We start from the raw sequence: 23,782 nt of genomic DNA, 5'->3' as shown, positions 1-23,782 counted from the left end.
GGAGCAACTCTGGGTCCCCGCATGTCAAGGCTGTGCTGGAGCTTCCTCCTCGTGGCGTCTTGCAGACCCCACAAAGCCACACTGATGGCAATAACTCAGCCAGACTTGCCACTTGGCCTCCATCCCATCTGGGTGGGAAATGCAAGGCGGCGAGACACCGCATGGAGATGTTAAATCCTGGTGCAGAAACTCAACGCCCTGCAGAAGATGTCAATGTGAGAATCTCTTATTTTAAGTATGAGAAAAGCAAAGCGTGGCCAACCAAAAGGAGTAGGCCAAAGGCTCAGGGCATGCTCCCCACATCTACCACAGCATCAGGCCAGGGTGGGAGCAGAGGTGTGGGTCTGCTGCTCATCCCCTCAGCTGCACCGTCCTAACTTGCTCTTCTCCAGAGATGCCCAGGCATGTTCCTGGGGAGGGTTTGCTCCAAGGATATGCTCCTCGGATGGATGGAGCTACAACAGGCACCATCCTCCAACGCTGGGCTTGCAGCATGTCCCCAAGGCTGGGACAACAGGCCTGTAGCTCTGGCAGCCCCCAGAAGTTGTGAGGACACCCAGGGTGAAAGGCTTGGTGGCATGGAGACAACAGAGAAGCTCTGAGGTGCCACTCAGCTGTGGTGAGGTTTGGCTCCGGTTTAGGTACCAGCAGAGCCCCACCACACCCAAGCACTTGGTCTTTGGTGTAGCATCGCTGCGCACTGCAGCATCCCGCATCCATGTCCCAAAAACGTACCTGCAACTGTAGCTCACTCATCCACTGGCTGGGATGGTCCAAGATCTCGGGCCACCATCTCCCACCACGTCTCGGCCCTGTGGGTGCTGCAGAGCATCTGTGAATCTCCTGCCCTGGGCTGAGCGGATGCACAGCAGCACAGTCCCGAGCCTGGAGCATCCACTCTGTTCTGGGCAGGGCTCAGCACTCAGAATATCCCAGGCCAAGGGGACAAGGGCCAACAAAGCCCTGAACACAGGTGCTTTGCATGGACCTGCCACAGGGGAGCAGACACAGAATCATAGAATCACAGCATAGTTTGGGCTGAAGGGCCCTCCCCAGCTCCCCCAGTGCCCCCCCTGCCATGAGCAGGGACATCTGCACCAGCTCAGGTTGCTCAGAGCCCCGTCCAGCCTGGCCTGGGATGTCTCCAGGGATGGTTCAGCCACCACCTCTCTGGCCAACCTGGGCCAGGCTCTCACCACCCTCAGGGCCAACAATTCCTTCCTCATGTCCAGCCTGAATCTCCCTCCTTTAGTTTAAACCCATCACCCCTTGTCCTATCGCAACAGGTCCTGCTCAAAAGTCTGTCCCCATCTTTCTTATCGGCCCCTTTTAAGTCGGGAAAGGCCACAATAAGGTCTCCCCGGAGCTTCTCTTCCCCAGCTGAACCCCCCAGCTCTCTCAGCCTGTCCTCCCAGCAGAGCTGGTCCAGCCTCGCATCATTTCTGGGGCTCCTCTGGCCCCTCTCCAGCAGCTCCATGTGTGTCCTGTGCTGAGGACATCAGGCTGATCCGTGGTCCTGCTGGGTCCCAGGATGGGCTGCCTGGGCTTTGGGGTGCTTCGCGTGTTTTTGGGGTCCCACCTGGACCTGCTGTCAGAGGACATGGCCCCTTCCCTTTTGTTCATGATTGTTATTGCCAGATAGCACCCAAGAATATGCTGAGGTGGACAGATTCAATTTGGGACATTTCCATCCTCCTTTTATCTTCTTCTACCCCCTGTGCACATGGCAGAGGTTTAGTTAGAAACAAGCACTTTTCCTCCCCACTGCACTGAATTAACACGTGGGACTCCCTGCCCCAGGCCGTGACGGAAAGGAAAAAGGATAAATGGCTTTAAAAAAAGCGTTTTAGAGGAATTAATGGAATACAATCCATCCAGGATCCTTTCACACAGCTGCTGCTTTCCAGGAGGGTGTCCCGGAGCCCATGAACATTCCCTAAATCCATCACTTTTACACACCCAAACACATCATCTGCCTGAGCACCTTCACCAAACCTCCTCTTCGTCCCTACCAGGGGGGCAAGACCCCCAGTTTCCCCCCAGCCCCATGTGCTCAGCATCGCCCGGCCCCACGGAGATGCCCCGGTGCTGCGCCTCTGTTTAGGATTACACGCTGAGATATCCCAGTTAGCCAGTTTTTAATTAGCGTGTGTCATGTTGATCTCATATCATTTTAATTTCCTAATCAACGTGCCGCGTGGCACCAAGTCAAACATCTTACAGAAACCGAAGTTTACTGCACATTCAGTGCCAGGGCTGGGAGGAATTTGGGGAATCCGATATCTTAATGCAATTAGGGCCAGAAAAAAGAACAACCAACAAAAAACCCCCCAAAACATGCTAATATAATCATCAAATCGTAAAGGATGACAAATACCATGAAAGAAAATACACAATGTGAGCGGGCAAAAAGATTTCCCATAGAAAGCTCATGCGACCCCCTCCTCTCTGCCGCAATAAACTGTTTATTATCTCTGCTCTGCCCTCCAAAGCCTTAATTCCTCCTTGGGTTCACTTTCCCCACATGCAAACCTTGATGTAATCAATGAGAGCAAGGCGGCTACTCCTTCAACTCCAGGCTTGGGTTTAATCATGCTGGTTTCTGGCAGAAACCAATTAAAACAGCCACCGAATTGGGCAAAACTTGGCTTTGGCTCACGGCACAGCAACGCAACACAGCGCTTGGAAAGGGGTCGTTCCCCCTGGGACCATCCACAGATCTGGGTGTTTCAGCATCAAATCATTGCTGGTTGTACAAAAGAGATGTCGGATTTTGTGTTTTACGGGATTCAGGATTTGTTTTTTTCCAGCGAGGCGAAGGCAAAGGCGGTGCCTTCCCAGTGATGCACAGAGCGAGCCCAGGCGCTTATTGAAACAGTTATATGCTGTATTGTTTAATAGAAGTTACAACAGGATAAATGTACAGTCAAAATCAACATGCTAATTTCTAACGCAATTTAACCTGTAAACCATGCAGTCCATTTTTAAATCAGTCCATCTCTTTTTTTCTTTTAATCAGTAGCTCTGCGAGTGAGTTTTAACAATAAAAAAAAAGTTCCCTTTAAAGTTAAACCTAATTTACTAAATTTTCCCCTTATTGTGCAATGACTTGTGCAAAAAAAGCTGTTTTCACCACATTAGTTTACAAAATTATGTCCTTCCCCCCAAAAAATATTGAAAAAAGGCAACAGAAGCAGCCAGTGGACACGGTGGATGGGGATGGGGGGTGTTCTCATGTCAAAATAAAATCAGAGGGATGAGGGACATCAACCGGTCCCCAGGTCACAACCTGAGCACCCCCCATCTCCATCCGCTGCTTTTTGGGGTGAATCCCACCCGGAGCAGGGCGTATTTGGGTCGCTTCCCTTAAAACGCTCAGTTTTCCCAGTTGAGATGGGCCCATCTTGAAGTCATTTGTGATGGGATTTATTTGTGAGTCGTGTTCCCTTCGAGCTCCCCAGCAGAGTGATAAACACAGGAGTTTTGCTGCTGGGGGGGAACACACAGAGGGGGCTCATGGCACTAAGAAAATGGGGTGCAGACACCCAAAAAACCCCACAGCACCCGGGGATGGGACCTGCCCCCAGCTGGGGTGTGGGAGGGTGGTTTGATGCTCCAAACCACTTGATGCTTCAAAAAAAAAAAGCACCAAACCCAACGTGGAATTCAAGGGAAAAGCCAAACAGAGGTGTGGCGGAGAGGTAGGAACCAACCAAGGGCAAAGACTTCCTTGCGTGGGGTGTGAATCCTGGTTTGAAGGGATGCTGGAGGGACACACACCTCCCTCACCCGCCGCATCTCACCATCGCTACCTTGGGGGGTAAAAGATTTTACCCAAAAAACAGCTTTGGCGCGGGATGCTCCATCTCACCCCCCCCGCTTTCCACACTGCCTTCCAGCATCTTGCAAACAGTTTGCAAACATCCACGCCTTCTGCCCAAACACCCATTTTCGTAGCGGCACAAAAGCAGCTGATTTTCAAGAAAACAAAACCAAAACAGCCCCTCGAACAAAGCACCGTCCGGCTTCTCCCCCGCCCCGCATCGCCAGAGCTGCAGTTGGATGTAGAACAAAGTGCAAAATTGCCAAGAGCATCTGACTTGAACTCCAGCCCTAGGAATAACAAAAAACCCCCCACACCCAGAAAAAACCTCCTCCTCCCTTTCACACACGCTGGTGTCTATCAGAGGCCACCCCCCTAATGTATAGGTACAGTTTCTGCCCTTATATACAATTATTCCCAATCCCTGGGCTGCCTTGCAGAGCCTCTGAAGATTACAAAGATGTGCAGATGCTTCTCAGGAAGCCAAACTTGTATTTTTTGTTAATATATATATTTTTTTTCCCATTGATGCTGAACTGTGTTTGCTGGGTGGGGGAGGAGGGGGAGATGACCCAGTCTTTTCTACAGCCACTGCTTAAAAAAAAAAATCTAAGGAAGGTTCAATGTATGTACATGGAGGTGTTAATAGCAGCATTATTTGTTCTGGGGGTTGCAAATCTTTGATCACAGCAGCAGGTTCTGCCCCCGTTTCCCACCCCCACTTATAAATTTATAGCAACAACCTCTCCCTCGTAAGCAATACCATCCGTATCGGAGGATACCAATCATTAGTAAGAGATTTAGAGGGGATTTTAAATGTCTTCCAGGGCTTTTTAAGCAATCTGTTTAAAAGATTAATTTTATTTTGAAGGGATGGAACTGCATCTCTTGGAACAAAAAGTTAATTAGGACCAGAGCACCAAAATGCCATTTTTCATCCCGTTCCGTGACTTGCGGTTAGGCGCTTGACCTCCCGAAATCAGAAACTCGCTGAATCTCTTCCCTTGGCCGAGTTTGCCTTTCCCAGCAGTGAGCCCTGAGCGCCAGGAGCCGGTTTGCAGGATCCCAATCCCGGCCTCTGCGAGCAGAGCTTAAAGGAGCAAGGAAATCCACCCTAGGCAGGGATGGCAACGCCGTGTCGCTCCTTTTTTATAATTAAACCTTGGTGCAGATGGGTGGGAAAGCCCAGATGTGGGATGAGGATGGCTGGGAGGTGGCTGGAGCAGCTGAAATAAGGTCTTGCCTCAAGCCCCAGGTGCTTTGGGGTTTTGATACAGGTGGAGTGCAATGCAGGGGTTACACCTTAGGGGAAAAAAAAAAACCAGAGTTTCAAGGCTGTGGCAGGAGCTGGATGATTTTTAGAGCAGCACAAAGCCCTTTCCCAGTGTTTCGGGGTCCGGAGGCGATGCTGCCCGGCAGTGTTTGCTCCTTCTCCCTTCATCCCACACTTAGCACGGAGCAGAGGAAAAACATCCTGGGCTGCAAAGCTCCTCCTCGCCCAGCAGCAAAGCCAGCGGCTGACAAAAGCCATTAAAAATTGTGTTTGACAGTCTATCCTCCCACTAATAAAAACTGGAAATGCTGGGGTGCCTTATGTGTCACGCTCGGTGATGCCGTTGCCAGCATCTGTAGCAGCTTGATTCTGAAGGATTTTAAAGTGCTTGTTACTATTTAATGGCCCTCAACCGAAGTGCCCTGTGGAGTGGAGCTTCCCCCGTTACTGTCTCCATTGGGATTTTTGTTTCCACCTCCAGCCTCCAGGTAGGAGCTCAGGTTTGATGCTTGAACCAGAGGATCCCACCTGCTTTTGCCCCCACTTCACACCCTTGTCCCCACGTCTCCCATGGTGACACTGCCGAGGGATGGGGAGGAGAAACAAAAGCGTCCTGTGGTCCTGCGACTTGTGGGACATGTCTTGGCTGGAGGGCTAAAGGCTCTCCCATCGCTGCCAGGACCATAAGGACCAGTTTGCTTCCTTCCCCAGAAATTCGGAGTCCAGCAAGCCAGGCAATTCTTCCTTCTCGGTCGCGCAGGATTCGGGATGCCAAGACCAAGCCCAGGCTGGTTCATGCTCAGGTCCAGTGTTCTGGAGAGCAGGAGGGAGGTCTCCAGCAGGGAATGGACCAAGTTCATTTTCACCTGTCCTTCTGAAAGCCTTTGCTGGGTCATATGGAGATGTATCTGTGGAGATGATCCCCTTCTGGCCACGCTAACATCAGCTTTCACTCAGTTGCTTCTTTTTTCCTCCAACCTTCTTACATGTACTTTGAAGAGGCGTTAAGAAAAACATAACCTCTGATCCCCACCCAAAAGCAAGGAACCATAAGGCCGGGTTTGGTTCTTCCTTCTTATTAATGAAAATAATTCACTGGTCCTTGTGGCTGGAGACTGCTGGGACAGGACGACAGCCCCAGAAGGTCACTGCTGACAACGTGTCTATTTACTTTCAGGGTTATTTAACACGTACCCTTATCAAAAAGCAAACAAAAAGTATTGCTGAGGAACAAGGAGGGAAGATAAAGCACCATCCCCTTTGTGCATTCTGAGCTTTCGTGTTAGAAGAGCTCCTCAGGTGAGAAACTCCAAGCAAAAAGTGCATGTGGGCAGAGTGCGAAGGGACTGAATGCGCCAAGAAAGTGCTGCTGCCCTTGTGGAAACGCCACGTGGTGACATTTAAGCAAGTCCTGGCCCTTCGTAGCTCCAGGAGTCTGTGCCAAGGGATGTGAAGGAGAAGGAATAAAGGAGGAGGACGAGGAGGAGGAGGAAGAGGAGAAGAAGGAGAAGGAGAAGGAGAAAGAAGGAGAAGGAGAAGGAGAAGGAGAAGGAGAAGGAGAAGGAACTTCCCACTGTTTCCAGAAGTGGTTTGAGGGCTGAGCACTCACCACCTCCAAACAAGGGTAGGAAATGGGCATGACTCGTGTCCCTGCTGAACCAGCACCGTCAAGGCCGTAACACACACAAGGAAGATTTTAATTCCCTTTAACACTGGAGTTCAGGAGGTGGAGGAACAAGCTGGATAAGCTTTCACCTGTGGTAATTAGAGTCAACCAGGTAATGAGAAGGGTGAAAGTCCCCTCTCGCTGTAATCTGAATCCTGGGATTCAAGTCCTGTTGGTAGCGCTACTGTCTTGATTTGAGCAGATGATGTTTGGGCACCTTCAGAGCAAGAGAGAAGAACGTTGTCCGTATGCACTTTCAAGCTGGGAGTTGCTGAGCAATGCTGCTCCATGGGGCATCTCTACTTCGGGGACCTCCAGGAGGTTCATTCTCACCATCCTGCCCAGCGGCGAGTTTTGCAGGGCTGCTCCTCGCACGGTGCGAGACAGGGCGCTCGTGGGAAGCAGGGGGACTTTACCCCATTCTGGTGTGTCAGGAGGAGAGGCGAGATGGGACATCAGCGTGGAAAAGAGGTGCAAAGATCGGAAAATAACCCTGGACACCAGGACAGCCAAGTCTGCGCTGTCTCTGCCGAGCATCCCTCCTTTCCTGCTACCCACCCGTGTGGGATGCGACCCCCAGCATCCCAGCACCAGGACACCCCGCCAGAACACTTTCCGGCTCTCCCTTTCCAAATTTAATTAACAAGGCAGCTTTCTAAGCCATTCTACACTCAGTGCAGATCCAAAAGACACTGGCAGGTCCTAGAGATGGAGCTCGGAGGGTGGTGATGCTGATTACAGAAGCAAGGGAAAGGGTTGCGGCTCCAGCTAAAGGTGGAAATCAGCCCTTCCAGGAAAAAGAGGAGAAACATTGGGAAATCAGTTTGCCTCTTTTCCTACCTAAATCTAATATGCAAGTTGGCAAGACAAGCTAAGGGGTGACTTTCTAAACATGTGCTCCTTTTACTGGAGCCCGTAAGAAGAACCTGAAACCATGATTCCTCCCTGTATTTTTTTGTTTTCATTTGTTCTGCAACTGAATAAGTTAAAAGGAAGTCAGACTGATTCTTTCAATTTGGCTTCTTAAAAAAAAAAAGAAAAAGAAAAGAAAGAAAATAGTCTGGTTGCGAACTTCTCTCTCACACTTCAGGATTTACCGTCACTTTATAAACCCCTGAAAATAGGAGTTTATAATAGGAGGCTCCTGACAGCACCTTCACAAGCGGCGCCATCCACCTTCCCCGGGATTGTTTAACAAGAAACGTTTTGTCGTCGGGGGTAGGTTTCATGAATACTATACAGGTGAATAAAAAAATACATATATATATATTCTCTTTGCACAAGAATCCCAAGTCCAGGCACGTGGAAGGCTGCAGAGCGGGGACGGGCAGGAGCTCCTCGGGTCCCTCACGAGTGGTGGCTGTTGATCAGGCTGCGGAGCTGCTTGGCCACGGTGTCTATCAGCTTCTGCTTGTCCCTCTCGTTTTTCCGAAACTGGGCGAAAACGTTGTTCTTCCTGCTCGTGTCTCTCATCCTGCGCAGAGCAGAAACAGGTTATGGAACAGGCGTTATCGCTGCTCAACGTTGCAACCAAGCCTCGCGAAGGGTTCGCATGTGATGTGCCCGTATCTGGGCTCTGCTCCAATTTTTATCACGGTTTTGGGTAAAAACGGGCACGGCAAGCCATGTACAGGCTTTACAGTTTGCATTTTTGCTTTAAACCCCACTAATCCCAGCCAATATCGCCGCAGAATCTGTCTCTGGTGCCAAAACACCCCACGAAACCCTAAACCCTCTCATTCTCCCCTTCCAAAACAGCTTTTGCAATGTCCCTGCGGCATCTCGTGAAGCAGTAGATGACAATGCTGTCATATTAGGAGGAAATTTTAAAATTAGCAGCAAATCCAGAGCATTAAGGCTTCTTATTAGAAATGGTGCACTGCATGCAGCCAAGAGATGCAGCTTTTGCGCAGCCATGAAGTTTTGGGGTCGTGAACTTAAAATATTACGCAATATTATATAATAAATTTATATTAAAGGAAGGAGTCCAGCACTGGTTTTCCCAATTTAAAAATATTGAGATTTGTATTAAAATTACATTTAATACACAAGGTGGTGCACTGGTCTCCACGTGGTCTCCAAGAAGTAGCGGGTGGTGGGACAGGACCTGAAGGCGAAGCTGGTGGAGCTCCATCTCTCTCTGCCATGCAAAGCTGGGGGTTCATGCACGCTCGCATCCGCCGATACAGATTTTGGGGGGGGACCAGGTCTCGTTGCACTCTCCAAGCATCAGCTTTACACAGGGCATGTGTCAGGAAGGGAAACCACGCCAGAAAGGTCAACCCTTCCACAGCTCCTGAAGGCATCAGGCTCCCAACATCCAACCGCTGGTTCTCAGCCGGCACCGCTCTTTTGTAATTTCACAATTTGTAAATGATTTTCTCGGTGGATCAGATCTGGCAGAGGTAGATGGCTTTGGATGAGTCACATAAGTTTATATTTTTGGCTCTGGGGACCTAAACGAAGCATTAAAGTGACTGGGACACAGCCTGGGAAGTTGGCACTTGATCAAACCAGGGGGGGGTTGAGTTAACTGAGCACAAATCAAACCTCTTGAAACTTATTTATCCAATTAAAAAAAGAAGAAAAAAAAAACCCTAAAGGTTTTCATGCTTCAATCTTCCTAGAAAGAGCCAAAGGGAATCTGAAATGTTCCCCAAAACATCCAGCTTGGAACTGGAAACAAGGATAACAACTTTATCCCAGAGGCTGATTTGCTAAAGTTTTAAGTGCCTAAAGACACAGCATGACAACCAAGCTGCTTTCCCAACAGTAACAAGATAGCTTGGAGCACTTTGATTCAACAAAATCTGTATTATTTTTTTTCTTTCTCTGTTTTTTTTTTAACCGAAGCAGGTTGCCAGCTGCTCCGCTGCAAGAAGCGGAGAGCGCTTGCAGTTTTCGAGTCGCACAGGTTAGAGGTGTCACCGTATCATGAATTTTGGCAATAACCATCCTCCCGCGGGACACCTCCATCAGTGCTGTACGGCTCCACTGGATCTCAAACCATTTTACCAGGAGGGCTGAGAGCTCTGTTTCTATTTCACAGGCTACGTGGGGACATCAGAGGCACTGAAAGTAAAGCCGGACCTTCAGAAACCTCCGCCCAGAGCTGTACCCGTCACTCTCCATCTCTGGTACCCCCAGGGGAATTCACAGCAGAGCATCCTCTGCCCTAAGAGCCCTCTGGGCATCCTCAGAGCCATTTCCAATCCCACGGGAGCTGCTCAGGTCCATGAAATGTTTCTGAAGTAACACATGTTGTATGCCAGGAAACCTTTGCACGTTTCAATGATTAGAAAGGAGTTGCATGGATAAAGCTACTGAGTTGGGATGAAAAAGCAGCCAGAGCACTGATCCCACAACAAACCCATGTAGGTGGATCTGTTAAACTGGGGTAAGCGTCTGGGAGGGAGGCGAGATGCTGGTATCTCCAGACATCATGCGAACCATAGAATTGTTCCGGTTGGAAAAGACCTTTAAGATCACCAAGTCCAACCTTTAAGCCAACACTGCCAAGTCCACCACTAGCTCATGTCCCCAAGAGCTCATCTCCATGTCTTTTAAACACCTCCAGGGATGGTGAAGGTAGAGGCACTGAGCTATTAAGTGTTATTAATGAATTAAGTTGCCTACAGGACACAAAATCCTGTAGAGCTGAGTGTGTTGTGCCAGGGACGAGGCAGCATCAGCTGCATCTTGGGGAGAGGCTGAGCTTGTAGATCTGCTCGAGGAGACCACACCGTGGTCGGTGTCAAAGCTGTTCAGAAATGCCGTCCTGTTTCTTTTCTATCATTTGGCTGTAGGAAACACCCAGTCCCTGATCAAGCGGTGCATCCCAACACCAAGAATATCAGCTTTTAAGGAGGGAGGCAATGCTTTTGAGCCACTCAGCAGCTCTTCGGAGGATCAATATTTTTATTTCTTTAAGCATGTGCCTGCAGGGCCCTGGGACAACCGACCCTGGGTTTGTAACGTGGTCCCTGTGCATTAGCGCACAAATTAAAAGTAAGAGGAAGGGAAAGAGAGAGCTGAGCGCTGCCCCCACCCCTGTCAACAAATATCACCTTCAAAAGAGCCAAGCTTTGTTTAAATTAATTTATAAGAAAAAAAGCGCAACAGAGTAAAAGCTCCTCTTTTAGCTCTAATTAGTGCATTTGAGACGATAAAGTTACTGGAGGGAACCGTTTCAAAGACAGCTTGCATTTAGATCATTTAGTGCTCCATTTAAATCAAACAATAAAGTCACTGCAAGGTGAGGGTAAAAGCCCAAGCGAGCAGCATACTTACACTCGTGATATCCTACGAGAGATGTGTGATTAGGAAAAGAGATAATGGTGAAAACAGGTTACAAAATGAGCCAGGGGATCGGAATTTCACGTCGCCTTGTCGGCAAAGCTCGGCTGCCTACGGAGAGGGCTGGGGAGGTGGGACCGGAGCGCAGGGGGGAGCGGACGTGCCTGGAGCTACGGCCAGGTCAGTGCAGAGTCCTGGGGGAGCTGGAGCTGGTGGATGATGCACAGAGACCCCCAAAGGGCTTGAAGCCCGAGGCGGGACAGGGCAGAGCCCGCCGATGCCTTGCCGGCGATGCCATGCAGGTGATGCCGCACCACAAGGATGCGGGAGATGCGAATGCCAACGCGGTGACTCCACCAGGGCTGCCTCCAGAGAGCAAATCGGATACGGGAAGATTGCCCTTCAAATGAGATCCCTTTCGGGGAGAAGGCTGGCAAACCGAGCCGGGGTTTGTGGGTTTCTAATACCACCGTCGAGCAAGGATGTGGCATGTTCAGCACTACCTGGGGAACATGGCCAGGAGCACGGAGCTGCTCTCCTGCTCTCCCACCACTTTCCCATCAACTTCCACCGATCCCAGCTCCCAGTTCCCTGGCTCTTCCAGCTGCTTCATGTCCGAGCTCTCAGTTTTTTGATAGCTCTTTGTTTTACCGTTTTACTGATCGCTCTGAATACACCTCACGCTTTTGCATCATGGATGCTGGGTTGCGAATATGTTGTGAATAGCACAATATATTACACAGCACATATAAATATGTATATAAAAACAATGCTATGATGTATAAAGGTGCTTCACACACAGCGACTACCTAAGCTTAGTCCCTGTGTACTGTATTGGTAACATTCGGATGTCATGAGTTGCTGTGAAATCAGCTATTCTCCTCTGTGGAGGAGGAGGTGGTGCGGTTACATGGACCACAGATAACACAGATGCAACTCCAGAAAAAACAACTCAAACTCCTCTTCAGGGTCTGATTTCATGGTAAACGTAACCAAACCTAACTGCAACTTGCTTATCCTACCTGCTCCTCCATGCAAGACCTAGTGGTGGAGTGCCCATGGCATGAGCTTCTTGGAAAATTACCATTTTTTCCCTTATCAAAGAGCATGTCCTTGCTAAGAGCAAGCCTTGGAGCCAGCAGTAACCTAAAGACACTGTCCCTGTCCCATAGCTGGGCTTTTAGCACTTGATCCCTCCCCTTCATAGATTCAACAGAAGGGAGATATATGTGCCCGCAGGCTAGCAAACTTTAAATTATTTTGAGGGTTTGACATCATAGAATCATTTTGGTTGGAAGAGACCCTGGAGATCATCGAGTCCAACCATAACCCACCCCTGGCACTGCCCCATGTCCCTGAGAACCTCATCTCCATCTGCCCAACCCCTGCAGGGATGGTGACTCCAGCACTGCCCTGGGCAGCCTGTTCCAATGCCCCACAGCCCTTTGGGGAGAAATTGGTCCCCAGATCCAACCTCAACCTCCCCTGGCGCAACTTGAGGCCGTTTCCTCTGGTCCTGGCGCTTGTTCCTGGGGAGCAGAGCCCGACCCCCCCTGGCTCCAAGCTCCTTTCAGGCAGGTCAGAGATCAGAAGGTCTCCCCTCAGCTCCTGTTCTCCAGGCTGCTCCATCCAGGCACCGCACGTGATGGAATCGGCTGCTAAAACAGGCGCTTGCCCAAAGCGAGATGGGGGGTGAAAACTATACCGGGAATCCGGACCCGCACTCACTTTTCCAGCAGGACGAGGGCTGTCGTCGGGTTCACGCGAAGGTACTTGCACGTGGGTTGCCCGTAGTCCGCCAAATACGTCGACCAGTCCCACTGGATGAACAGATCTAAGAGCTGCAGCAACCACCGGAAAGAAAAATAAAACAGAAAATAAAGGTTTTGAAAAAAGCTGGTGAGAGAGCAGGTGGTTTATCTGAAAGCTGGCAAAGATCCCGGGCAGGTGGCGTTAATCACAAAAAATGGTTTGGAGACTTAATTTATTTAATATTATCCAGCTAATATTTCATTATTAACATATCCATAGTTCATTATTAACTTATTAATATTTAATATTAATTGATGTATGGCTATATTAATTGAGCCATAGTTCACTCCTGCTATGTTATCTCTGTTTTTTGGGGTGGACCAGTGGTACAGGGGCTATGAGGACTGAGACATCCCAAGGGGGTCGATGGCAAAGAGCCCCAGCGCCCCGACGCTCTCAGCTATGTCAAAGTCACCACGAATTTCTTCTGCCCCCAAATAACCCCCGGCATCATTTGAACCATTCCGCAAGGTTTTCTCATCACGTTCGCTCCATCTCAACATCTCCCAAGCGCTTTGTACGTGTCTCTAATGACAGGAGCTCCCCGGGGAGGTGTGAGACCCATCCAGGAGCTCCGGGGTTTATTTCAGGTGAACACAGGAGACTGGGATTCCCAGGTGGTTTCCAGCTGTTTGTTAGAGAAACCACCGCTGACCCCGGCGGCGGGGGAAGGAAAAAGCAGATTAATCCAGGCGTGTCACGGTCCCTGCTCCAGACACCCGGAATTCACACCTGCAGCCCTTCACCTCCGCAAAGGACCCTCTCAGCACCCCATCCCTCCCAGCTGATTCAGGTGAGGGATGAGCAAACTAGAGCACAGTTTTCCTAAACGCCCCATTCCACCCCCAACTTTCACATCCTCATTTTCCTTAAAACCCCACCAGAAGCTCCCACGTCCTTCCCACATGAGGACCTCCTAGTTCCTAAGAGGTCTCGCCTCTCCATCCACTCACGAGAGAGCAGCTGGGGACGGAGGAGATGCAGCCTCCATCTCCATCATCTGAAACAGGTTAACTAAGAGTGGCTGCATTTTCCCCCCGCCAACCTTCTGCCTTGGAGAGCCGCTGTGACCACTCTATTGCAGGACGGGCTGCCAAGCACACAGACGTCTTCATCGCTCGCGTCTGCGCGTCCCGGCGCCCACCACCGAAGCCCGGAGAAGAAGGACCATCCTGCGGCCAAGCGAGGACCATAGAGAGCTCATTGTCCCCGCGTCTCCATGGTTTTCCTGGAGACTCCCAGCACTGTTTAACAACACATCCCGCCCCGCCAAGAAGGGGATTTGGCTCCTCCGAGACCTCAAGGTACAAAACAAAAATGTGCAACAAGATTCTTTTTGACTATGTAGGTCAGGGCAAAGAAAACAAGCTGTCAGGAACAATCCCCCGGGCTGGCGGGGGGGACGGATTAGCCGGGACCTAAGAGGGGCTTTTCCAGCCCGCGGTCCCGCTCGGCTTTGTACGGCGGGTCCATTGTGTTAACTACAAACCCGAGTTGAACATCATCGTCAGGAGTTTTTTTTCTTTTTTCCCAAAGGGCACCTTCAAGAGACAACCTTAAATATGATTTCACAGGCTCTTTTCACACAACACAGCGGGGCCGAAACTCTTCTGTCGGGTTTGTTGGCTGCTGCAGGAAGCTGCATGGTTGTACAGGCTAAATCGGATCCCCCCCCTCCAATGCACCAAAGTCCTCTTGCTGGTGGCCCTGGGGGGGCTGAACGTGCCTTTGGCAAACCACGAACAAAGCAGCATGGGTTATTGCCAGAGAAAGTGCAGGTAGATGTTCACAGGGAGTGGAAACAAAGCCCCGGGAGGAAGGGACAAAAGAAAGAAAATGAAAAGGCAAAGATTAGAAATGGGTTAGGAGAAGTTGAAATAAAAAGCATCGAGAGGTGTTATGAACAGGAGGCTGAGGGGACGGCAGAGGCTGGAGAAAAGGAGGCTGAGGGGAGATCTTATCACAGAATCACAGAATGTCTTGAGCTGGAAGGACCCACAGGATCATTGGTTCCAACTCCTGTCCCTGCACAGGACACCCCCCAGGTCACCCCGTGTGTCTGAGGACGTTGTCCAGTCTCTTCTTGAACACTGTCAGGTTGGGGCCGGGACACCTCCCTGGGGAGCCTGTTCCAGTGTCCAGCACCTCTGGGTGAAGAACCTTTTCCTCATGTCCAACTGACCCTCCCCAGCACATCTTCTGCCGTTCCCTGGGTTCTGTCCCTGGTCACTAAAGAGAACAGTTCGGCGCCTTCTCGTTCTCTGACCTGCCTGAAAGGAGCTTGGAGCCAGGGGGGGTCGGGCTCTGCTCCCCAGGAACAAGCGCCAGGACCAGAGGAAACGGCCTCAAGTTGCGCCAGGGGAGGTTGAGGTTGGATGTGGGGAACAATTTCTTCCCCAAAGGGCTGTGGGGCATTGGAACAGGCTGCCCAGGGCAGTGCTGGAGTCGCCATCCCTGGAGGGGTTGGACAGACGGACATGAGGTTCTCAGGGACATGGGGCAGTGGTGGACCTGGTAGTATCAGGTTAATAGTTGGACTCAGTGGTCTTAAAGCTCTTCTCCAACCAAAACAATTCAATGATTCTAAACAAACCCCATCCTAAACCCACTCCCACCCCGGGGCCGGACCTTCCCCAAGTGCTGGGAGATCCAGATTCCCCTCGGCCGCTTCACGACAGTGATGGATAACCTGTGTATTTTACAACTGTTTGCCCACATCCATCTTGCCGGGGAGGCAGGTCCGAGGACAGCGGGGCCGGCACCTTTGTGCACCGAAGGGCCGCGCAGGAGGCCGCCCGGCGGCTCGGGGCAAACCTCCTCGAAACCATTTATCTGTCACATAAATGTGGTTTTATTGGTTTTACTGTTTAAACTTTTCACCTCCGCTGCTAAATCTGAACGACCAAAAAGAAGAAAAAAAAAAAAAAAAAGGAAAGGAAAAACCCGCCTGCACAGCGGCGCGGGGCTGCGGCGGGCCTGCCGAGGGAGATTCCAAATAAAATATGCAAATACCATTAATTCTTCAAACTAGAGTCTCCTTTTCAAGCCTATAAATCAGACTCGACAGCACATACACTGGGGGGAAAGGAAAAGAAGAAGCGGGGGGGGGAAAAAAAAAGAAGATGAGCTTTTACCACAATGATATGAAAGTGAAATAAGCTCAGGAAGCTGCAGACGTGGTGTGAACCTGCGGCTTCTCGGGGCACGAGAAGCGTCTTTGCTGCAAGATGGGGGAGATTTTCACTTATATATCTGAAAAAACAAAGAAATGGAGAACGGTTTGAATATGTTGCCAAAAGAAAGGTACTCAAAAAACCCCAAACAAAACAGAAGAAGTTGGGTTTATACACATATACTCAAATGGTGATGCAAGACAATACTGGAAAGAAAGAATTAAACTGGGAACCAGTTCCCAGCGCTGTTCCAGGCTCCCCTTAGCAGGGGCCAAGAAGCACTTTCTCCCCATTTCCCTCAGTTTCACCTCAAAAAACACCTCCTTTTCACTCCCCTTGTAATATCGCCATCTCAAACTCTTCAAAAATGTATTTTTTTTTCAAAGCAGAGGCATGTTTTTATGGCCCTCACATCAGCTACAGGGAAAGGATGGTTGCAACTTAATTTTACACTGGTGGCAAAGGGAACGGGGACATGGCAATGACTTTGCAAGCTTCTCCCTCCAGACGTGAAGCGGGACGGTACGTTCTGTCTGACACGAGACAACAGGGCTGAATCTGGATAAAATTCTTTCAGCCAAGCCAGGAATAACGTAATGTGAATCCAAACTGATTCCAAACACAGTTTGCAAGCTCTGCCAGCACCCCTGGGCCAAGATCAAAGCAAGCACCGGTGTTTGCATGCTTGCGCCAGCGTCACAAACCTGGAGGGTGATGGGTGGTGGTTTGAGATAAAGAAGATGGCAGGAAAAGGAGACCCAAGTGTTTTAAGATGAAAATAAACACATGCAAACCCCCTTTGTCTTATCTCAGAGAAGTCAGGATGATATTGCAGGGGTAACTCTAGCTACAGGATCCTCTTGGCCCCAAGGATCTTGACCTCTCCCCTCAAGCCTAAGAGATGAAGGTCACGTGTTATTGCAAGACAGATGAAAATTCCTGAATTCCCCAACTTCAAGCAATGTCTGGCTCTTCTTTTTTACTCTTCTCCCTCTTCTGAACTGACGCAGCACCGCTCCGAGCATCCACGATCAGGGAGTTGTACCCAAACGCTTTGACCTACAAGAAACTGGAGACACAACAAATGTTCTGGGCTCACGGACAAGTCTACTGGAAAAGGAGTGTGATGATCTCCGGTCTGCAGAGGGAAGAGCTTCCTGGGACAGAACCGTCATGACACTGGACATGATGTTATATCCATTGGAGCAGGAAGCAAAACTTGCCCGAAATAAAAGCAAAGAGCAACTGTTCACAACCAGATCTGCTTCAAGACACAAGGGCAGCCTGCAGTCCAGCCAGAAATGGAACGCAAATCCCTTCACACCCCGACAAGAACACTTTTTGGTCTTACCAGGCCCTGCTGAAGGGATTTGGTTGTATAAGAGACAAGCGTTTTGGTCCTGTTCAAGCCGAAAGAGCCATCACCACCTCTGCACTCGTGTTCCTGTCTTCCCTCATGCCCCAGCCCTTTTGCATTGCAATATCCTGAATTTTGGGAGCCAAAATCCCACATGAATTATCAGTATTTAGAAAAGAACCATTATCAGAGGCAATCTGGAGCAAAAGCCTTATGGCTATGCAGTAACTAGATGGTGAAAGGAGAAACAACCCCATCCTGAAGACTCTCACTTTAATTCAATGTCTAGGTCCCTTTTTCCCAGAGATATGAGGGCTCAGGGGGAACCTCATCACAGTATTTCAGTACTTAAAGGGTGGCTACAAGGAGGATGAAGGCTCTCTCTTCACAACGAGACACATGGAGAAGACAAGGGGTAATGCCTCCCATTTGCAACAGGAGGGGTTTCATCTCAATATAAGAAAGAAATTTCTTACAGTGAGAACAAACGTTCACTGGGACAACTTCCTCGGGGATGTGGTAGAGTCCCCATTGCTGGAGGTTTTCAAGATGTGATTGGACAGGGTGCTACATATCTCATCTAGGCTTCCTTTCCCATGAAAGGTTGGACCAGATGATCTTTCAAGGTCCTTTCTAACCTGGGATGTTCTATGGTTCTGTGATTCTGTCCCAGAAACAAAAATCCCTTTGCCTCTTATCCACCACAATATTTATTCCTAGTGACAAGAGACAGCATCAAGATGGCTTGAAAAGGACTTTCCTCTGCCAACACCATCAAGGTATCAGTAGATCCACCAGCAATGAGACATTGCACAGGCTGGTGGGAAACATCCAATAAAGAACTAGACCTTCCCTTTGCCAAAAGTCCAAATTAAGGAATTCTCATGATCCTGCAGTTATTAATTACCCTTTTATCTCTTCTTCCTGTACAGCAGGAGAAAGACTCATCTCTACTAGGAGTTGTTGACTTACCATGGTGCTCATGGATCACACGTTGGAGCTGGCCGGAGCCGGGCTGCAAGGTGTTACTGCCTGACATGTCTTCTACAAAGGACCAACCGCTATTAAAAAAGCCCCAAATAAACACCATCAGCACACACGCACACACACGCCGAAGGATGGAAGGGGAAACACGATGCAGGACCATTAGCTGGTAAGTCCTGCAAGCTGTTCCAACAAATTTAAAAATTATTCTGCATTTCTCACATCCAACTGAGCTAAGGGAATTAAGAGTTGACTTGCTGCGTCTTAAAGCAGGGGACAGCCAGGTGTCTGGAGGAGCCCGGCCTGGGTCGACGTGGTGCCAACGGCACGTGCGTGATATCTTCCTTGTGGTGGGTTTTTGGGGGAGGTTCAGGTCAACATAGAAGGCACAACTATGCCACAGGACTACAGTCAAACTTTCATGATGAGTTTTATGTCCCCTGGATGCCAGGGCACACAGAAGTGTTGATTAAGCCAGGTTTGGGGGTTTCCCAGCTGGAGGCAGATCTCCTGTCGGGAAACCTTCTGAGGGTCATGTTCATGAGCAACTGCTCCTGCTTTCTGGGGGCAGAAGGAGGGAATATTTTCAGAACCAAGCTGAACTCAGCTCTGAAAAGCTCTATTATCCCTCCTTATCCTCTAAATCTGATGCTCCTCTTCCCCAGACTTCGTTGCGGGCAGCACACAGAACGAACAGCCTTTGGTCCAACACTTCTACAAACCAGCCGTGCTTCAGGTTGCGAGAGATCACATCACACATCACTACCTTACAAACCTATCGAGATATTTTATTTGAAAAGCTCATTTTCCTGATTTAAGACCACAGCTCCTTTGATAAAGGTGACAACAAGAGGCTCAGAGGAAAGCAGCACTTGGGTCCTACCATCATCCCACCTAAACCCACCTGTACGAACGGACAAGACGCTTCCAGCGGGACCAGAAAACATCCAGGTAAGACCCAGTCCTGCTGGGTACCTCCATAAAAGCACAACAAACTACTGAATCCAAACCAGTGCCAACTCCCAGCTTGCCCATCCATGCCTAACCCATCCCCACCACCGGTTGAGCAGCCCCTACCACCTGCCAGCGGGTAATTGTTACAGAGCACAAAAGCCCAAAGAGTTTCCAGCATCAGCAGCCACAGACAAGTACATTCAAAATAATTTATTTTGGTGAGGTTTCAATTATGCCTCATGGGAAAGTAATACTGAAAGAGAAAGAAATATTCTAACCCATGGGGAGACGTGGGTTTGGACAATAACTTTACCAAGAAGAAAAGGCACCAGGAATTGGAACATGTTTGTTCGTTTACTTGTGAAAGACAGGGAGGGCAAAACTGTGGTCTAAATGAAAGCAGGAGCAGATTTGTCACCAATTTCACTGGAAACTAAGATTTTTCTCTGTGTACTGAGTGTTTGTCCAAGGGAGCGGACAGCACCTGCGGCAACCTGACGTTGTGCGATGCACAAGACAAGAGATTGATGCACATGGAGCTCAGGGAAGGTCAATCTCATTTTAGGCGCTTTCCAGACCTGCTTGCAAGAGAGGGCTGGACATCTAGGAGTTACTGTAGATCTGAGAGTGCTGCCCAGCCTGCTTGGACCTCTCTGTAAGGCACAATAACTCTGCGCTCAAGGGACCCCTCCAGATGTCCCACCCAGGGTTGGCCTTCCCCCTAAACGTTCAAGCTGGAGGAAGGAGAAAGGAGAACCGATACCAAGTTCCTCATCTCACCTTTTAACTGGATTGATTTTGCAAGTTAAGGCAGAAATTTTATCTTTGCCTTTTATTTTTCCTGTTTACTTGTATCTGCAAAAGTGAAACAGTTCTTAGGAAACACATGAGAAGAATCTGCAAAAATTTATGGTGGATGGGACATTATGTAAAGGAGGAAGGTTTGAGACCAACAAAGCCCTAATCTGTCCAGTCTGGATAATTGTCAGATTCATATTATTGCCTGTTTATAGGTTTTTGTATTTGTTACATTGGATTTCCTGGGGGAAGACTCCAGAAAGCTTTTTGCCTGCACTGTGTGTGCAGAAAGTCTTCTGGTTTTCCATCTGCAAAAGTTCATCTTTTATTAGAAGACAAACCTCTGGCTTTCCACCTGCTTTCAAGTAATGCTGTAATTACACAGTTTGACTTTTCTGCTGTTTCAGAAGATATATATTCCATGGGTCTCGTTAAAACCTTAACAAACACAATTTTACCCCTCAAGAAATTGTGCTTCTGATTGTATGTCACTTCTGCATTTATGGTAAAAGTTAAACATGGGGTTTTTTTTTTTTCCACCTTCTCCTCCCAGCCTGCGACACAAAACCACAGGAAGGAGCCACGAAAGGTTTTGGGGCTTCAAGAGAAGTGAACGAAGGGTGGGGACGCTGAGGACTAGCACGTCATGTTATGGTGACAGTCTTGAAGACGCCTGGAAAGTCCCCGCCAGCTTTGTTCACGCTCCTTTTGACTCTGACGGTGCAGGATCCCGGCTTTAGTCATTCAATGGAGCCTTGCCCGCAGGGAAGGCTAAACTGAATTCTAGGGAAATCCCAAGTTTCGCTGACTATATCGCAAAGCACCGTGCAAAACTGCTTGAAAAAAAAAATATACATATACAAGGCATGAAAATGACTTGGTACAAAACCACTGGGATTTCAGTGTTTCAGGATTAAAATCAGTCGGTTCCAGTGATAACCGCCCAGACGGGGAATTTTATGAATGGCCAAAAGAACAAAAGGAAACTCTGCCCTGCTGGGTTGAGTAGCCAATTTGCACTCGTAAAAATAATTATTTAGACTCATCAAATCCTCCACGCAGGTTCACAAGTTCGCATGGTGCTTTCTGCCCGGAGAAGATGACCGACCGTGTTTCTACCCTCCAGACCCTACAATCTGCGTAAGACAAAGAGACAATACTGGGCAGCGGCCAAAAGAAATGAAAGAGCTTCGGAAGAACATTCTCCAGGGACCGCTATTGAATAACACTTTACGTTTCCATTTAACTGTCACAAAGGGGGATTCATTCCCAAAGCAAAGATGCTGCTTGGTCGGGAGATGGTGGCACCGTGCGTTCAGGTACCCCTTGTACACAGAAATACCTGGGCGCCTATAGCATCATGCATTTATCTGACTCGCCCTGCCCAATCCATGCTTCAAAATCAGCAGCTCCAAAGAAAACGTTAAGAAATAACACAGCAAATCCCAATATCTCAGCTGCAGGTCAGGATGCTTTAGGAGAAGAGTTAACGAGAGCACCAAAAAAGCAGCAGAAAACCTCCTAATCACATGAAAGTGGGTTGAAAGGGGAGAAAAGCAGCAGTCTTCCAAATAAGGCTATAGACAAACCTCTTCCATCATCGACCCCACGGCATCAGAAGGGAAAAAAGTAACTTTAAATGCTGCCTTTCTTGGGAAAACATTCTTGACGGATGGACAGAAGAGGTATTTGCGGCCAGAAAGGTTTTGGGCTGGGAGGGGTTAACGCTCCCCATCTGCCAACAGTTCAGCAGCAAATCGAGGTACCTGCAAGTGATCAGAAGACAACGGAGCCCCATTTTCTGATAAACGCAGCCCTGCTCGGTGCCACCAGCAGCCAGGACCTGATGCCCAGATACCCTGGTGAGGGGCACTGTGGTGGTTCCCCCATGGGGAGACAAGCCAGCGATGTCTGTCTAAGCTCAAAAATTAGGATTTCTTCTTTCTATGGTAGGGGAAAGCCATGATATCTGAATTAAACTGCTCCCACCACCCCTAAAGGCACCAGCATCACCTTCCCCGAGGCCGGCAGCTGGGTACCAAATTGCACTGCAGGGCCATGATTATTTTCCCTGTTGCTCATCTGATACCAAGTCCTTTGCAAAGTTGCATTTTTCTCTTGTTTATACATTAAAAAAGGGGATTAAAAAAAGCAAAAAAAAAAAAAAAGAAAGAAAGAGGTGACCTCTCGCTAACCCCAGCCGGTCTATGAGAAGCTGCCGCTGCCTTCACCTCCGAATGAACTTTCAGATTATCTCAGACAAGATTCACCTTGCATTGAACTTGTACCCTGCGCGGCAGCACACAGGCACGTAACCTTGATTAAACATTACAGCGCAACGCGGCTATAAATTTAATGAGCATTATCGGCGCGCTTCCTCCCGTCGTCCTCGGGCAGGGGGAACGATGGAAACGCCAGGAGCTGCCGGGAACCAGCCTGGCGTGTACCAGCATGGGGAGGAGATGGAGAAGCCGCTATCTGAGGGAACGAGAGAGAGATGAAGCAGCTCCTGCGCTGTCCTCTGCTCCTGTGCATGCAATGAGTTGTGTACGGGCTCTGCGGCAGCAGCGAGCGGTTCCGGGTGCCCATCGTGAGCAGGGATGACCTGTGGAAGGTTTGCATGGCTCTATGCACAAAAGACCAAAAAAAAAAAACCAAAAAGGAAAGCGCAATAAGGAGTGAATAAGGGGTCCGGTGGTTACAGAACCATAGAATCATTTTAGTTGGAAAAGACCCTGGAGATCATGGAGTCCAACTGTTCCCCCAGCCCTGGCACTGCCCCATGTCCTGAGAACCTCATGTCCGTCTGTCCAACCCCTCCAGGGATGGTGACTCCAGCACTGCCCTGGGCAGCCTGTTCCAATGCCCCACAGCCCTTTGGGGAAGAAATTGTTCCCCAGATCCAACCTCAGCCTCCCCTGGCGCAACTTGAGGCCGTTTCCTCTGGTCCTGGCGCTTGTTCCTGGGGAGCAGAGCCCGACCCCCCCTGGCTCCAAGCTCCTTTCAGGCAGGTCAGAGATCAGAAGGTCTCCCCTCAGCTCCTGTTCTCCAGCTGAACCCCCAGCTCCCTCAGCCGCTCCCATCACCCTTGTGCTCCAGCCCCTCACCAGCTCCGTTCCCTTCTCTCAACTCGCTCCAGCAGCACCTCAAGGCCTTTCTTGGCGTGAGGGGCCCAGAACTGCCCCCAGGATTCGAGGTGCGGGTCCCTTCACCCATCAGGAAACCTCCCTCAGGCCGCGGCCTCCTGAACTCTGGCTGCCCTCTTCACGCGACGCGGCGCAGCCCGTCACCGTCCTCCCATTTATTTGCGAACCGCAGCCGTGACGGAGGCACCGGCAGCCGCCGCTTCATCTCCCAGCTGACCCGGGAGGGACGGGAGAGCTCAGGCATCCACGATTCCTGACGCAGGGGTCACCCGGCCCATCGAGAGGAGAGAGTCTGGGCAGCGAAACAGATAGGCTCAAGTTCAAGTGCTTGAAATACCTCTTCTTTTTTTTTTTTAAAAAAAAACCCCCACCACACTCCAAACTAAACTAATATATCCCCCACGTTTCATGATAACTTCCTCCTTATCGTCGGCGGTTTTGTTTAGCAGATCTATTGTTCTCGGCGAGCCTTGCCCTGGGGTCCAATTTGAGCGTGCTCT

At 49.6% G+C, this 23,782-nt stretch overlaps 1 protein-coding gene across 4 annotated transcripts in view; it reads right to left on the bottom strand.

The window, feature by feature from the left end:
- Positions 1-2,891: 2,891 nt before the first annotated feature.
- Positions 2,892-23,782, bottom strand: part of EXOC6B (exocyst complex component 6B) — a 304,536-nt gene continuing 283,645 nt past the window's right edge. For all 4 annotated transcript variants that reach the window (XM_065633563.1, XM_065633564.1, XM_065633565.1 and 1 more), the window contains 2 exons: positions 12,787-12,899; positions 2,892-8,236 (listed from right to left, as the gene is read on the bottom strand). In XM_065633563.1, coding sequence (XP_065489635.1) covers positions 8,110-8,236; positions 12,787-12,899 — 240 coding nt within the window. In that variant the 3' untranslated portion in view covers positions 2,892-8,109. The remainder of the gene's footprint in view (positions 8,237-12,786; positions 12,900-23,782) is intronic.

Source organism: Caloenas nicobarica, chromosome 4 (genome assembly GCF_036013445.1).
Source record: "Caloenas nicobarica isolate bCalNic1 chromosome 4, bCalNic1.hap1, whole genome shotgun sequence".
NCBI lineage: Eukaryota > Metazoa > Chordata > Aves > Columbiformes > Columbidae > Caloenas > Caloenas nicobarica.
This window is presented reverse-complemented; position numbering and strand designations above follow the sequence as displayed.